The 17,098-nt window shown below is 52.8% G+C and overlaps 2 protein-coding genes across 2 annotated transcripts; both read right to left on the reverse strand.

Moving 5' to 3' along the window:
* Window positions 1-216: 216 nt before the first annotated feature.
* On the reverse strand, window positions 217-15,443 carry BCL9 (BCL9 transcription coactivator). The gene is made up of 7 exons (XM_051858741.2): window positions 15,310-15,443; window positions 14,022-14,338; window positions 12,643-12,832; window positions 11,374-11,473; window positions 4,844-7,085; window positions 3,388-3,648; window positions 217-2,588 (listed from the first exon to the last, which is right to left on the reverse strand). Exons 1-7 carry the CDS (start codon window positions 15,360-15,362, stop codon window positions 1,471-1,473), a joined length of 4,281 nt encoding a protein of 1,426 aa, XP_051714701.1. The 5' UTR covers window positions 15,363-15,443; the 3' UTR covers window positions 217-1,470.
* Window positions 15,404-15,610, reverse strand: LOC138850554 (uncharacterized). Its single transcript, XM_070077782.1, has one exon. The coding sequence runs from the start codon at window positions 15,608-15,610 to the stop codon at window positions 15,404-15,406; it is 207 nt and encodes a 68-aa protein (XP_069933883.1).
* Window positions 15,611-17,098: the final 1,488 nt, after the last annotated feature.

Consider the following 17,098-nt stretch of genomic DNA (forward strand, 5'->3'; position numbering starts at 1 on the left):
TGTGGCCCAGTTCAGATCTGGGGACCAGGGTTGGGGCTGCTCTAGACACACAGATGGTGTGTGACTAAGGGACACGCTTCACGCAAGGCCCTTTCCCACACTTTCCTGGTCGCCCTACTGACCAGGGCGCAGACCCGGCGCTCCTGGGGCGCCCGGCAGCCAGTATGCTCTGTCAGGAACCCACAGGAGACCAAATGAACAGAGACGGCAGTGCAGTTTTGTAAGAAACAATATATTTCATTTTTCTGACACCACAGCTCTGGCGAGTGGTTTTGTACCAAATTTAATGGAGGTTACACAGAACGTTTTACGCACGGGAGGGGGAGGAGAGGGAAGGAACCACAAAATTTGAAACAGAAAAACAAAATCCTGGATAGCTTTTAGCATCTGTTCCACTCCCACATTAATAAAATTCACTTGGGAAGTCCTAATAAAAGGAGAACGGAACACAAGGTGGGCAGGGAAGAGCATGTTGGGGGCCAGACTACGGGGCAGAGAGGAGCAGACAGCATCCCAAGGCCAGCCCTGGCCCTGCCGCAGCCGGGACGCCCGCCGGCCGGCGCGGGAGGCGAGCCTTCGCGAGATTTACTTCCCCGGAAAAACACGATGTAGTGCAGCTGCCGAAGGGAGACGGAGGGCGGGGAGGCGGGGGCGCAGTGGGAGGGGGCACGCGGGAAGGAAACACACTTGACCGAAGGGCAGATGGGTCGGGGGCGGGAGGGCACACAAGAGAGAAGTGTCACGGCGGGTGTGTCCACTGCGGGAGACGGGCGGTGCTGAAGAGCACTTGAACTGAAAACCCAACGTCCTAAACTTCGTTATTTTTAAAAAGAAAAGCTCCCCCCTCCCCCCACCCCTCGCTGAACTTAGTTCCTTTTTTTGTGCTTTTCATTAATACTCTGCTCTGAGGTCGTAGTTTGGTTTTACTATACACTGGAGTTGAAAGAAAATAGTCCAAAGGTCTGAAGATGGATTCTCCACCTAAAGGAAACAGCGCAGCACCGCCGTTCCCCTCCTGCCCCACGGCCAAACGTCTCTGCTAAAATCCCTTTTACAATATAGTACAGTACACCAAAAAAAACCAAAAAACAAAAAAACAGAAAAACAAAAAGCCCAAATCAAAAACACAAAAAGAATCCTGGGAGAAGCCAGTCCAGAGGACGTAAACATACAGAGAACGGTGCAACACGTGACCGATGGCGATTCTCAAAGCACGGCTACAATTCCCAAGAGGAGGTGCCATCATGGGATACCCAAGTCCACAAAAATAATTCTTTAAAAATAAATCTTAAAAAAAAACACACCTGTTGATTAAATGAATAATTTGTTTTCAGGTAAATCCATACATTCTCGAGCTCCCCCCTCCCCCGAAGCAGCCCCCTGGGTCTCTGCTCGCCTATTGCATGACCAATAGTAGGGGCTCCTGGAATCTCATCTTGACAAGGGTCGGCAACATCCAATCGTAGCAGCTTAAAACATCATGTTTCCTGGGTTGCCAGGTCCTTGGCTAAATCCACCCATGCCCACGTCAGCAGCCATGCCCCGGGGCCTCATCTGGGGAGGGATCATGATGTTCTGTTGGGGTCCCATCATGCCCTGCATGGACATCATCATGCCTGGAGAGCCCACAGGCCCGGGATGGGTGTAGAGCCCAGCGGGCCCCCGATCCTTGCCAGGAATCATGCCCACGGCAGCAGCTGGATTGCTCATCAGGGTGGGCTGGCCGGGCATTGTAGATTGTGCTGGTGACATCATCCGATGGTGAGGTCCCATCATGCCTTGCTGGAGAAAGGCTGGTGGTCTCATTGGGTTGTGGCCCGGCATGGACGGAGCGGTACCAAGAGGGATGTCTGGAGTTCCCACTGGCCCTGGCCCTCCCATGCCAGGTAACGCGAGTCCCATTCTGGGGGCCTGTTCGCCCATCATCCCCTGCATGTGCGAAAACCCAGGTCCAGGACCCTGGGGCTGTTTGCGGCCCGGAACTTCCCCCCGAGGGAAATACTGCAGTGTCTGGCTGGGCTTCTCCGATGGAATAATGCGGGACAGGTCGAACTCGGGTATGCCGGTGGCTCCAGGGCGGATGACCTCCTGCAGATCCGGGTCTGTAAACACGGAAGGCATGCTGTTCCCCAGGACGGTGAAGGAGTCAGGACCGCCTGGGCCTCCAGGCTTGCAAAGTGCTGCATCTGCTGAACTTTGGGGCAGGTTGCTGGGGCGGCCGAGGGGGCCTTCTCCTGGGAAGCCCATGCCTCCTGGGAAGTTGCCCTGCCCTCCGCTGGGGCCGTTGTGAGGAAAGGGAACCTGCTGTGGAGGAGACTGTACTGGAGGGAAGCCCTGGGGGAAACCCATCCGTCCTTGAGGTACCATCGGAGGCTCCTGGGATCCATGCCCCATGATAGGATTGTGTGACATCAAGCCAGGCCCCATGGGGACCCCGTGAGGAGGTATGCTGGGTCCCATGGCATTTGGAGAGGGCATCTGATTGGAGTGAGAAAGCGGCTGGGTCATTCCCATTGGGCTGAGAGTTGGCATCGGAACCACGGGGTTTGGACCTGAAATTCGAGGATTCTGTGTGTTAATGCCCATTCCTAGAAAAACAAAGACACCAAAAGAAACAACTTAACCGAAAAGTAACTCAGAAACACTACAATGATCAAATTAATAAAAAATGACTGTGTCTTTAAACATGACACCCAAGGCTTGCCATCAGTAAGCCTGTGAGACATCTGGCAGCACACAAACCAACAGCTGGGCGAGACAGAAACCAAACAGGCCTTTTCTCAAACGGAGTGGGCACTGTGGTACACTGGCACCCCCTATCAGAGTGCCAGTTCAAGACCTGGCTATTCTGCCTCACATCCAGCTCCACTCATGCACCTGGGAAGGCAGCGGAAGTCGGCCTGACTACATAGGCCCCTGCACCCACGCGGGAGACCCAGATGGAGCTCCTGGCTCCTGGCTCCTGGCTTCAGCCTGGCTCAGTCCTGGCTGTTGCAGCCATTTGAGAAGTAACCCAGTGGATGGAAGATCTCTCTCTCTAACTCTGCCTTCCAAAAGAATATATCTTTTTTAAAAAGGAAAAAAAGAAAGGAAGGAAGGAGGGAAAAGAAACTGCTTTCAGTATTGCTATAACAAGACCAAAAAAGAAACAAACAAAAGCCACCCAGGTAGCCAGATGCATCAGAATTTTCTTTTTAAACAAACACACAGTTCATAAAACATCCCTCTAGTCAAGCACTTTAACTCTGAAGTCCTGAAACTAATTTGCATGGTGCATTTTTCAACTTGAACTTCCACCTATTTAGGACTGCAGCCACTGAGAATGCACCTGGAGAAGCTCTCTTTCATTTAGCACCAATCTGCATCTTCTCGTCCTGGCTCTCTTACCCGGCATATTATTCATTGATGGCAAGTTGGGGGAACGAGCTGGAGGGGAGTCGTCATCTGAGCTGGCCACGGTCTTGATGGCATCGTGGTATAACGGGGTGGAACTGGGCATTGCAAACTTGGACATTCGAGACATCATAATAGACAGTGGGTTCTGGGAGAGGGTTGGCTCTGGAGGCATGGTGTAGGGTGTGCTGGAGGGAAGACTTCCGGGGATGTTCACAGAGGCAGGCTGGCTGGCTGTAGGAGGCGGCGGGCCACCTAAACAAAAAATGAGCAGGGAATTAGATTCCTCTTGAAGGCTATCGGGCCCTATGATTATGAACCGGCAAGGCCAGGAGACAGGTGAATAGGGTAGTGTTATTGGAGCCAGGACACGAGCCATCAATCTTGTAGTCAAGCTCTGCGTGTGCACACAAGGCAACGCCATGTGACACGGAGGTGACAGGGCAGCAGATGTGCAGACAAACACGCCGGGAATGCATTAGAAATATCAGTTCAAGCCTGGGGGAAACACAGTTTACAACCATTGCACTGAAAAGAACGTGAAAAAAGTGGATCTCTTTCCCCTGCCAATCACAATTTAGAATTCACCTCGAGTGTTAGCATGCCTGGAAGCCAGTCTACTGATCCAACCCCAGGTACTAACCACGTCACCCTACAGCATTCTTGATGAATTTCCACAAGCAAGACATTTGCACTCAAAAGGGCTGAGGGGGCTCCTCCAGCACACTGCTCCGTGAGCTGCCACCCAACAGAGAGGCATTTCAGCTTGGCAGGATAAATCTCCCGTCTCACTCTGATTTTAGTCGTTCTCAAGTGGAGACGGCACTAACCTAGTATTTACCCCTTGTTGCTACTCCCATTGACCACCTCTGGTCTCATTCACAAAACCACCATCATCAGCGAGAGGCTCTCCGCAGAAGAAAACACTGAGAGATGGCAGCGGACCTGTGAGAAGCGCGATCCCCAGGAAGGGCTGCCACGCGCTGAGGCCAACGTGCGTTTACGAGACCATGCAAATCACGCAGCGCCCGCCTCCCCTCTCTTTGCTCAGCACTCTACTCAGGATCTCCCGACCTGAGGGTGGCCCCTTGGAACAGGCAGGTCCAGCATTTGAAGAGGCCACATTTATCCACCGTTAAGACATCTTATTTCACCAGCATATGTCCACCGCACAAATGAAACTATTCTGTGAACTGACATGTTTCCCACCTCCCCTCCTCCTTTCAATAGTCCCACCTGACATACGCATTCTCTGCCAGGTATGGACACTTGTGCATAAGCCCATGGAAGTGCCAACTATGCACCTTGCCACAAAGACGTCCATTTCAGCAAAGGCCGCCGTCTCCAGCTACGTGATTGCGCTACGACACCCATTTTCCTAAAGTAACCAAATCAGGCTCTCGCAGTCCCCAGCGACAAGGGCCGACTAAAAGGACGCAGACATACTGACCTGACTCAACATTTCCCAGCATGGCTGGCGAGGCCATGGTGAGCGGAGCCTTATGGTTCGGAGGGATGCCGGGACTCTGCAGGGGAGGTTTCGGAGAGGAAGTCCACCCAGGCGATGGGGCAGGAAGTGATGGAGACTTGAGGTGGACAGGTGAAGCAGCAGCAGACCCCAAGACAGGGGGGGACTTAATGGAAGCAGCGGCAGCTGGGCCCGCCAGCATGCCTGCCAGCTGCGATGGAGTCTGGGGGGACTTGAGGTTCCCCGAGGGTGAGCCCAACATTGGTGACTGGACTTGATGCATTGTGGGAGATTTCAGAGGGTTCATGCCCGGGGAGTGCACCTGGCTGCCTGGCACAGATATATCCAAGGGCTTCCGCCCCAGGCCGCGCTGAACTGGAGGAGCTGTGTTGAGGCTAGTGGGGTTACTGGAAGGGTTGAGAGGTAGTGGTGGCATGTGACTGAGCCGGCTGTTAGTCCTTTGGTCGGGCCCAATTGGTTCTCTGAGATTCCGCAAGCCACTGTTGCCGCCTGGACCCTGAGACATGGGAAGGAACGGCCTGGGGCCCATGCCGTAGTCCTGCTGAGGGTGCTCCCCGAAGGGCAGAGGCACCATCTTCTGCTGCGCGGGCAGCACGTCCGAGCCCCCGGGGCGCAGCTTCAGCATCTCCTCCGGGCCCGCCGCGGCCTCTCTCATCTTCTGAGGTATCATCTGAGAGTTGGATCCCATGCTGACACTGAGGTTCACGTCTCCCTTCATCCCCCCAGGAACCATCCCGAACTCCAGGTCCCGGCCAGGGCCTATCTGCGGAGGCATGCCCTTCGGGAAGTCGCCCCTGGAAGGACTCAGAGGGCCCTCGACTGGGATTCGAGGGAAGATGGGATTGCTCGCAGGCTCCATGTGGCGCTGGGAGCCCGGGAGCATCCTGTTCATCTCCAGGCTGGGCCTGATGCCCTCCATGCTCATGCCCGGGGGCAGGCCCAGCTGCTTCTCTGCCAGCTGCTGCTGAAACATCTCTTCTGACAACCCTTGGGGGTTTGGGAAGCGCTCCCCTCGGCCGGGCCCACTGAAGACGCCCTGGCCAGCAGGGAAGTTGCGACCATCTGGGATTTTTGGCACATCGTCTGGCCAACTGACTCCAGAGAGACCTGGTCTCGAAGCCGGGTTGGGGACATTCGGCCCTTCCATGTCGGAGTTTATCATTCCTGCAAATCCGGGGAGGCGCATCTGGCTTCCGGGCATGTTGGGGTGGGGAGCCATGCCCCTCGGGGGCAAAGAATGGGAAATGTTGAGACCGTCAGAAAACGGCTCGGCGCCTCCGGGAGCCCAGCCCTCTCCAGGGGCCATCTGGTACGGAGGGGGCGGCCCTCGGACCACTCCCCGCGGCCCGTGCTGGTGGACCATCATGTCCTGGAGGGAGCACTGCTGGACAACCACTTGCTCCTGCTTCCTCCTCTTCTCTTCGTAGAACTCCTGCTGCAGCTTCAGCCACGCGATCTGCTCGGGAGTCATGTGGTCCAGGTGGTCGGGTCCTAGGGGCCCGGACTGGGAGTTCACAGAAGGCGGAACCATTTCATCTGGAGAAAAGGGCACATCTCTATGTCCTTGTGGGCCAAACGGAGCTCCCACGTCTGTCCGGGGCCCAGGTCCCTTACCTAGGCTTTGGGATTGAGCCATCATGGCCTGGATTGGCCCTTCGGGTTTTTTCTGAGGTCCATCTAATACCCCAGCATTCTGCTGGGGCCCCCCACTTTGTCCTCCTGCGAATTCTTTCTCATCGGGGAACAGCATCCGCTGGATGTCTCTGAGGGTTTGTAAGGAGCGCTCCCGGTGCTCCAGCTGCTCCTGAGACAGGCCGTCGGGGTTCTCTCCCAGCGTGGGGGGCTCGCCGCTGGACACCGGTGGAGGCGGGGCGGCTTTGGGATCTGCTGAAGAGCTATTGCTCCCTTGGGAGACAGGCGTCACTGCTCGATTGTTGGGCGTGGAGTTTGGCCCGGTACCGTCTGGGGGCAGTGGAGTAGAGCCGGCAGGACTGCCTACAGAAGGAATCAGTTTGTTTTCTACCCCAGGACTCTCCCGGTCCAGGGGCCGTGGGGGCGCGGCAGGCTTGGGTGCTGGTGCCGGAATGGGTGGAGTTGGCTGCAGTCTGGTGTTCTGGGAAGAATTCTGGTCCTGGTTGGCTGGAGCCGGGGGCTGCTGTGGGAGAGGCTTGGGATCATTCCGAAGGGCAGATATCTGTGTGTTCTAAGGAAAACAAGATGTTTGAGATCACTGGTGAATTGAGTGGAAGGGAATTAAAAGGGTAAGATACGCTGTAAAGGACTCCCCCATCACATCAGTCCAGGCTGATGTTTGCTGCAGAAATTTCTCATGCGTACCACCACTCTATTAGTTGGTTTTTTTTTTTTTTTTTTTAAACTTTACTGTCAAATGACACTCTCTCTGGCTGAGGATTAGGTTTCAATAACTTTACAAGCATGCTGGGGAGAGCCACCCTGCCAAAGTGCACACATTTGAGTATCTATTTCGAGGAACTGGTTTGCTATCACTTGTCTGCAATGTGTTTCTGATCCAGGGACAGATTAGTTCCTTGGTATGTGAGAGGCTGCACCCAACACCTTTTTCTTCTCCCTGAAAGTACGGCTGGGTACGCAGCCATCCCGTGGTCCACGAGAAGCTCTGATGTCTCCAGCTAAACGACAGAGAGAGGCACCTGCAGCTTTGTGCTCCACCAGCCGGAGGCAGCGAGTTAGGCCGCTGCGTTCCAACGTCCCCTCTGGCTCGGTGACTACTGAGGTGCGGCCCTCCTTGAGTTTCCCAGGGGCCTGACTTCTCTGGTTTCTGTTTTCAGTTCATGATCAGAGATTCTGTATTTGATAAGAGTTTGGACATTGACGGCAGTAAGGTAATCCACAGGCAGGAAGCGTCTGCGGAGAACTGAGGCTATCTAGTTCAGGGTGTCTCCTGATCTGTTCTTTCCAATAAGACAGCAGACTGCCATTCTGAACAGGTTGGACAACTGCCTTACTATTATTTATTAAGCACCACTGCGGTACACAGTCCTGGGTAAAAGCACACTTGCTATGACAGGTGCTGCAGACACGGGCAGCGTTGGGACACACCGTGTCTCAGGTCTCGACCTTAGCTCTGCTGAGACTTTGGAGGGCACTTTAGAACAGACGGCCAGGCTCCCCCGTCGCTGAGGCTCTCACCAGCCTCCAGTGAGCACCCTGATCCCTTTCGGTGTTCCTTTGCTCCTACTTGTTCACTTACTCCACTGGGTCTCTATTCCTAAACCTGCCGCTGTTGCTCACCTCCCCAGCGACTTCCTGCAATGCTTACTTGTGTGCAGACCTGCACAAATCATTATGTGTATTTGTGGACATGAATAGTTCATGTTATATACTCATAAAACACCTCATTATACATAAATATATGTAAATGTTCCAGCTGGGGACACCCGTGCACACTCGTCTGTCGGTACGGATTTCTGCGGGTAGGACTGGCTGAACCCATGACTCTGGACATTCACAGGTGTATTCCAGGGCCTGGAGCTGCGTCGAGGTAGGTTAGGCCTCTGCCTGCAGTGCCAACATCCCGTATGGGCACCGGTTCTAGTCTCGGCCGCTCCTCTTCCGATTCAGCTCTCTGCTATGGCCTGGGAAAGTAGTAGAAGATGGCCCAAGTGCTTGGGCCCCTGCACCCATGTGGGAGACCCGGAAGAAGCTCCTGGCTCCTGGCTCCGGGCCAAACTTCACATCAGCCCAGCTCCAGATGTTTCAGCAATTTGGGAAGTGAACCAGTGGATGGAAGACCTCTCTCCCTCTCTCTCTCTCTCTCTCTCTCCTTCTGTCTGTAACTCTACCTCTCAAATAAATATACATTTATTTATTTATTTATTTATTGACAGGCAGAGTGGATAGTGAGAGAGACAGAGAGAAAGGTCTTCCTTTTGCCGTTGGTTCACCCTCCAATGGCCGCCACGGCTGGCGCGCTGCGGCCGGCGCACCACGCTGATCCGATGGCAGGAGCCAGGTGCTTCTCCTGGTCTCCCATGGGGTGCAGGGCCCAAGCACTTGGGCCATCCTGCACTGCACTCCCGGGCCACAGCAGAGAGCTGGCCTGGAAGAGGGGCAACCGGGACAGAATCCGGCGCCCCGACCGGGACTAGAACCCGGTGTGCCAGCGCCGCTAGGTGGAGGATTAGCCTATTGAGCCATGGCGCCGGCAAATATACCTTTATTTAAAAAAAAAGTGTATCCTAGGAATCAGCTCTATTGCTTAGTAGATTACGCTGCTGGTTGTGATGCCAGCATCTGATATTACAGCCTGGATTCGAGTCCAGGCTGTGCCACTCCAATCCAGCTCCCTGCTAAGCCAGGGGAAAGCAGCAGAACATAGCCCAAGTGCTTTGCCCCTGCTACCCACATGGCAGACCCAGATGGAGTTCCAGGCTCCTGGTTTTGGCCTGGACCAGCCCCAGTTGTTATGGCCATTTGAGAAGTGAATCACTATCTCTCCTTTCTCTGTCACTCTGCCTTTCAAACACAAATAAATAATTTTTTTGAAAACAGTATATCCGAGTCTGCTTCTGAACTGGAGTATGGAGGTCACCCTAATTTTCCTTTTAGTGCCACTTTAAGTATGGTTTTGTTAGTCAGGTTTTGTGGGTCTGATGCAGTGGGTATTGATTTCATATAAGGTAACCATGATAGAAGAAACTGTTTAGTGCCACCCTTTCCATTTCAGATGTGGAGCGATGGATTACTTTCAATTCCCTTCTTAATTCCTTTTCTGATTTCCTTTCGGTATTAGAGAAGATGGAGGTGATAACTGTATTAAGAACTGTCACTAAATCAATGAGAGGTTGGTTTGTGTTGCAACGTGCCCTGTGCATTCCAGGACAATCAGTGGTTTAAATACAATTATATCCATCCTCTACCCCTGAGTAGTGCAGATGTGTGGGGAATGTGAAATTCTTTTTCTAGGTCCAGCACAGCCCAAGCTCTGTGAAGCCACAGAGATGCACACGGATGCCATCTGTTTGATCGTGAGTTGTTACTTTGTTCACGTATCGCTACTTAACTTCTTCCATGTTTAAGATTCATCCCAGTTTTAGATTTTATGCTCTCGAGAAGAAAGGACTGTGCCACAGCATTGCGTGCACTGGACTGATAATGCTCCACGCAGGAAAAAGCTTCCGGTTCAGTTTGGGGAACTACATGCATTAAGTAATCACTGTCTGCTTTTCTGAAGTAGTTTACAGTAGCTGCTTAAGATCCAGATAGGAAACAGAATAATATTAATGATCATTTTTGAAATATGAAGCAATGCAAAGCATTCAACAGCCCTCTCACTTTGGGATAAGAATCACTCTGAAAGTCACTGAGACTAATTATGGTATTATCATCATATACTCTAAGACTGTAATTTCAGTTATCACTTTTTTCTCTGTTCTCTAACTATATATTGATTTGAAAGGCAGAGTTGAGAGAGAGGGAGAGGTAGAGAAACACAAAGAGAGAGAGATATCTCCCATCTGCTGGTTCATTCCCTAATGCTGCAGTGGCCGGGGCTGGGCCATGTCAAAGCCAGAAGCCAGAAGCTTCCTCCAGGTCTCCCAAGTGGATGCGGGGGCCCAAGCACTTGGGCCACCTTCTGCTGCTTTCCCAGACACATTAGTGTGGAGCAGCTGGGACTCCACAAACAGCACCCGTATGGGCTGCCAGCATTGCAGGAGGCAGCTTAATCCCCTGTGCCACAATGCTGGCCCTTTCTGTTCTTCAACTAACTTGAGAGTGCTAATTATTATATATATATATATATATATATATATATACACACACACACACACACACATATATATATATATATTTTTTTTTTTTTTGACAGGCAGAGTGGACAGTGAGAGAGAGAGAGAGAGAGAGAGAGAGAAAGGTCTTCCTTTGCCGTTGGTTCACCCTCCAATGGCCGGCGCACCGCACTGATCCCATGGCAGGAGCCAGGTACTTCTCCGGGTCTCCCATGGAGTGCAGGGCCCAAGCACTTGGGCCATCCTCCACTGCATTTCCCGGGCCATAGCAGAGGGCTGGCCTGGAAGAGGGGCAACCGGGACAGAATCTGGCGCCCCGACCGGGACTAGAACCCGGTGTGCTGGCGCCGCAAGGCAGAGGATTAGCCTAGTGAGCCGCGGCGCCGGCAATTATTATATTTTTTTTAAACTGTTCTGTCCTTAAGGTCTGAACTTGGGTTCTCCCAGAGACAGTTACATGGAGGCAACACAAAAATATCTGAAAAACTCGTTTATTTTGCATCATCTTCTCCCTGGTGAGTCATCAATCTACGACCATCCAGGATGAAAAGGCTGGTTGGTGCGGTATTCCTAAAACCCCAGAATGCCAGAATTGGGTTCAGTGCCCAGAAGGCAGCTCCTCTCAGTAAGACTCTGAGAAGCTCACCGCCTGCCCCTGCAGTCGCCGCAGAACCCTCCCGCCGGAACCCTCCCGCCAGAACCCTGTTCTGAGTGACATACCAGAGGGGCTGTGCTTCTCTCTGTCTTGCTGTTGGAAATGTTCTGGATGTGAAAGGAGACGATGGTTTCAACCTGGCCCTTCAGCACGGCTTCTGCAGCTCTGCAGCGGGGGTGGGGGTGGGGGATGAGAGAGAAAAAAAGAAACACACACTGAGGCTTCTGGTCTACCAACCCAAATTTCCCTGACAGAGCTCAGAAGGGAGGGAGAGGAGTAGCACAAAGAACATCAGAAATGCTGCAGGAGAAGGAATCTGGAGAAACTCCTATCAGTATTTCTGTTTATCATTAACATCAAACTTCTAAAATTAGAAAACAGCCATCAGCCAATTCCCAAAGAGACATTAAGAGACAAAGAACGAAAATCACGATTTTTTCCTCAAACCAATCCACTGTCGTGGGTGTCTTCCAGAGTATCCTAGAAAACAGTTCAAAATCTTCCAACACCTACTGACAGCTTAAGGCTGTCAAGACTCACTTTTTACCTTAACTAAAAACAAAAATCTTAAAGTGAAAAAAAATCAGAAACCCAAGTCTGACAAATAGAATCCATTGTTCATCTATCCACTAACAACAGAATTCACAGTAGCTATCTCTGTGAATCCTAGGGACTTTTTTTAGTGACATTTTCTAATTATTCTAGAGTGGACATACTTGCACAATGTAAAAAAGAATCATTGAGGCTGGCACTGTGGCATAGTGGGTAAAGCCGCCGCCTGCAGTGCAGCATCCCATATGGGTGCTGGTTCAAGTCCCGGCTGCTCCACTTCCAATCCAGCTCTCTGCTATGGCCTGGGGAAGCAGTAGAAGATGGCCCAAGTGCTTGGGCCCCTGTATCCACTTGGGAGACCTGGAGGAAGCTCCTGGCTCCTGGCTTCGGATTGGCGCAGCTCCAACCATTGTGGCCAGCTGACAGAAGACCTTTCTCTCTCTCTCCTTCTCCTTCTCTCTCTGTGTAATTCTTTCAATAAATAAACCTTTAAAAAAATTCGTAAGTAGCTCATGGAAGTATGTTCATGCAACACCAACTCTTCTGTGTTTAGAAAAGGTAAACGTGTGTTTGTACAAGCACAAAAAAGTTCTGAAAGGAAGGTGGGCAAGCAGCTGTCAGTGGCTGCCTCTGGGCGTGGGACTGGTGATGCTTACATTTTATGTCCCCTCGTTCTGTGCTGCAACTTTCAGAGATGATAGTACGCAGGTGTAAAGAAGAGGTGAGTCTGGGATGGGATGAGAACTCTGGTCCCCAACAGCAAGACCCAACCAGCAACTTACTTATTGGCCATCTCAGTAGAAAACACATACACCACTTTGGCCGGGGTCTTCTGAGCAGGTGTAGGCTCTGGGGCAGCAGTTTGGCCGTGAGAAGGGGTGGAAGACCTGGGAGCCGTAGCAGCCGATGGGGTCATCGAATGGGGTGTGTGCTGGGCCTCCTGGGGCTTGATGTGGTCAGCAGAATTACATTCTGAAAGCATGAGAAGACTCATCATCATAGAAAGAACACTTCCTGTCATCTGCCAGCATTACAGCAGCACAACATAAACCCCCGAGAGTTTCAAGGAGAAAGCAAGCACCGTACTAAGAGGAAATCATCTCCTCTACCCCGGAACTTCAAATACTGTTCTTAGTCTCCCTAATTCCAAAGCATGCTTCTCCCACCACCTCACTTCTCTAACTTTCGTCCATCCTTAAAATCAATAAACGTCCCTCCTTCCTGGAAAACCCCCGGGCCCCCTGGCCCTGACTGCACACCCCCGCTACCTGAGCTCACTGCCCCCAACCTCCCGCACTTCATCATCTCAGGATCCACGGTAACGGCTTAGTCGTCACCGAGGTCTGCACACTCTCAAACCCTTGAGGAGAGCCCCTGTTCGGCTGACCACGGCACCCTCGGCCCCCAGCACCGTGCTGGCACTCACAAAAGACCTCCAAAGCCCCTGAGCAAGGGTAGGGGAGGCTATTCAGGCTTTCACTTCTAATTTGGGCCCAGGAGTCCTCTCCCATTCCTCGAATACTAACTCCACACTCTGGCTTTACGACTGTTGCTCTTATACGAGGAGGCTAAAAGGCGTAAAACCACAGCCACTGGTCCCACGTCCCACTGGGCTCACTCCATGCTGGTGCCTCTCAAATCTCTACCACACCTGGGCTACTCATTCGTGCCACAGGGAAATCAGCTGTGACAAATGTGAACCAGTGCCAGGGCCACCGGCTTCCTCGTGTGTCTACAAGTCTGCCAAAGTGGCCGCAGGGCACCAGACCCAGGCCTCGGAGGTTTACGCTGATGAGGAAGAGGAAGGGTGCAGAGGAACTGCTGCGGTGGAGACCATGGGCATAAAAGACCAGAGCTGCTGGCTCCGAACGGCAGTGCGAACAGCACGGAGGCCAGAAAGATGCAGACAGGCCAGCTGGGCCCGTAAAACAGCCTCCACAACCCCTAAAGCACAGGCAGCCTCACGCCTGAGAGCCCTTCGACAGGGTAGTTCCAAGCTGGTAGAAAAATGAGAAGGAACTTCACCGTTAGCTGTGCGCCTCCCTCAGCCTGATCCCTGCTCTCCCCGCCTGGCTGCCTGCTCTGGCTCTCGGCAAATGCCAGAGGCCTTCCCTCAGGAATACCTACTGCCCTCGGAGTCTGAAAGAGCTTAGAGACATACCTTTCATGTCAGAGTCATCGTTTGGAGTCCCAGGATCTCTCTGATCAAAGGAGTCGGCGGAAATACTTCGCTCCCTTTTCCCCTTGCCCTTGGCACCACTTCCAGCCCCATTCTTCAGCCCCATGCTCCCACCTGGGCCAGGGAGTGCTTTAGGGGTATGGCCCCCACTCTTGGAGTCACAGGGGGATGGCTGGGATTGGCTGGCTGAGCCCCCCTGTTTACCCTGATTGGAGAATTTGGAATCCAGCTGGGGGTTTCCAGATGGGGACATCACTGTAGGGGGACGGACCATCACCTCCTGCTTTGACTTAGGGCTACTAGAAGAAACAAATAACAGGGAGATCAGACGCCACATTCAGCTGGTCAGCACACGCCAGGGGGCAGCAGTTTCGCTGCAGGTCAAGGAGACCCTGAGGACTAACTAGCCACCCCCCCACCCCGTGCCCCCTCGGCCTTCCAGCCCTGCTCCTGTCTCAGGGCCACCAACAGAGGGAGGATGCAGCGGAGCGGCCTGCCGGGTCTCGGGAACCAGGCGGCACCCGGGGACCCATCTCTGGGGCCTCTGTCAATAATGGACAACTGTTTCTATGTACTTAGAGAAGCGACTCTCACACCGGGCCTGGCTCAGAGTCAACACACAGGCGTCGTGAAGATCAAAACACTACCCACCCGCAGGCTGATGACAAGGAACAGCTGTAATGAGGGCCTCGCTTCCCTGCTGGAGAAGGCGAGCAGCCCCAGGAGGGCAGGAGGAAACCCCGCTGGTGACTGTCAGGTTAGGGAAATCCTCCCGGACACTAATCCCTCCCAACAAGCAGCACGACACCACGGCACACACCCCGCCACGGCCCCGGGGCCCGAGGGAAAGACTCCTTGAAAATAAGGATTTCAGGAGATTTCAGGACTCTGGAACAGAAGAGCAAGCCGCTCAGTGGGAGTCGGGGCCGGCGTTCTCTTCTAGGACCTCGGGCCTCCCCGCGCCAGGCCTCGGCCCCTCAGCTGCCAAGCTCAGCCAACTGTCTTTAAGGTTCTTTTGTTTGTGCTTTGGCAAGGAGGGGGCCGAGGATGGGGAGAGGTCCGGGGACGATGGACCAAAAAAACATCGGAAACTCGAACGTAAGCCTTGACGATGCCACGGCCTGTTCACTACACCCTATTCCTGTTTGCTAATCTAGCGTCTCGTCCTTTCCTGTTTGAGTCTCATCTGCTTCTGATTCAACACCCTGTCCCTGCCGGGAGTGGAACAGCCCCGAGGGGGCAGCAGGTGCAGGCCCTGGCCCTCACTTACCTCTGTGTGTTTCCTGATGGAGAGTTCCTCACTTTAGGGTTACTGGAATGCATTGATTGAAATCCTGAGCTTGCAGTCACAGTCAGGGACGGGCTCACCGAGTTCCTCTCGGGCTGCAGCAGAAACGGCTGCTGGGGGCAGGGCCAGGGGCCCACGGCTTGCCGGGTGCGTCCTTTAGCGCTGGCAACCTGTATGCCTTTTTCCTCTTGGTTTTTCTTTGCTGTGGAAATAGGTCCTTTCCCCTTGCAGTTCCAGCATTCTCTGGGTGTGTGCCTCCTGCTGCCAAAGGAAAATCTCGCATCTCCAGGGCACACTACGAGAAAAGCCACCCAGAAAGAGTCAGGGGCACAAACAGAGACCGAAAAAAAAAAACCAAACCCTTACAACAGGATCAAAGTGAGAGCACTAGCCAAATCTGAAAGCAGCGGCTTGGTCACTCCTCAGCCTCCACCAGGGCTAAAGGACAGGCTGATGGTCACATCTGGCCACAGGCTCTGGGGTGACTGAGACCTCCTGCCCCGCACACAGCCGCCCGCCCATGCCCACGCAGCAGGCAGAGAACCAACGCTTGCCCCTTATGTCTGTCTGTTTCTGAATAGAAAAACCTTCCAAAACTGGTGTTTCTTTTCTTCAAGCCGATGCTTTGGAACCACTGGCTACTGCAAATCCACAGCAGCTACCTGGTAGTCGGCTAGGATGGCAAACAATGGCGCTGAAATGTAACACACACACACCGACTTCAAACCCGGAGGGAAATGAGGCTACACTCCGATAATTTGGGCCTCGGGGGTGGGGAGACATTAAAGGAGGTCCCTCTGAAATCCTGTATTGAGCCGATACCGAATACAATCAGTTCTGCCCCTCACTTCCATGATCTCTTTATTAGATTATGCCCAGCACCTGTCCTGTGCTCTCGCTGCGTAATGACAGGGACTGCAGGCATGGGTAAGCATAGGAATGGTCTATAATTTTGAAGGTAAAAGAACATCTTTGAAGGCTGAGATATTTTTGAGCCAATCTGCAAGGCTAATTTGAAGCATAAAGGTCAAGAAAATATTCCCAAACCTAGCCAGAGAACAAACGAGAAGGCCCTTCAAGTAAGGAAGCCTAGACTAGTACGGGGAAAACCAGGGTAACTTTGTCACCGCTCCCTCCTGGGGGATTCCAACATGGTGGTTTTTTTTTTTTCTTTCCTTCCTTCCTTTCTTTTCTTTCTTACCTTCCTCTTTCGTTTCTTTCCTTCCTTCCTTTCTCTCTCTCTCTCTCTAGGTTTGAGAGACAGACAGAAAGAGAGAGCCCCTACCTGCTGGTAAACTCCCCAAATGCCCTCAAGAGCCACCATTGAGCCAGGATGAAGCCAGGGCCCACACTCAAACTAGGTCTCCCACATGGGTAGCAGGGACCCAACTATTGGACACATCACTGCTGCCCCTCAGGGTACACATTAGCAGGAAGCTGGAGACAGGAGCCCAAACAGGATATTACCCCTAGGTACTCCAATATGGGTTATGAGCATCTTAACCACTAGGCTAAATGCCTACATACACACTCACCCCCCCAGCCCTGCCAATACATGGTTTTCTTTTTCTTTTTTTAAGACTTGCTTATTGATTTGAAAGAGTTACAGAGAGAGGGACAGACATCTTGCATCTGCTGCTTCATTCCCAAATGGCCACAATGGCCAGGGCTGGGCCAGGCCAAAGCCAGGAACCAGGGGCCCAAACACTTGAGCCATCTCCCATTGCTTTCCCAGGCCATTAGCAGGGAGCTGGGTCAAAAGTGAGCAGCT

Source organism: Oryctolagus cuniculus, chromosome 7 (assembly GCF_964237555.1).
Source record: "Oryctolagus cuniculus chromosome 7, mOryCun1.1, whole genome shotgun sequence".
NCBI classification, from domain to species: Eukaryota; Metazoa; Chordata; class Mammalia; order Lagomorpha; family Leporidae; genus Oryctolagus; species Oryctolagus cuniculus.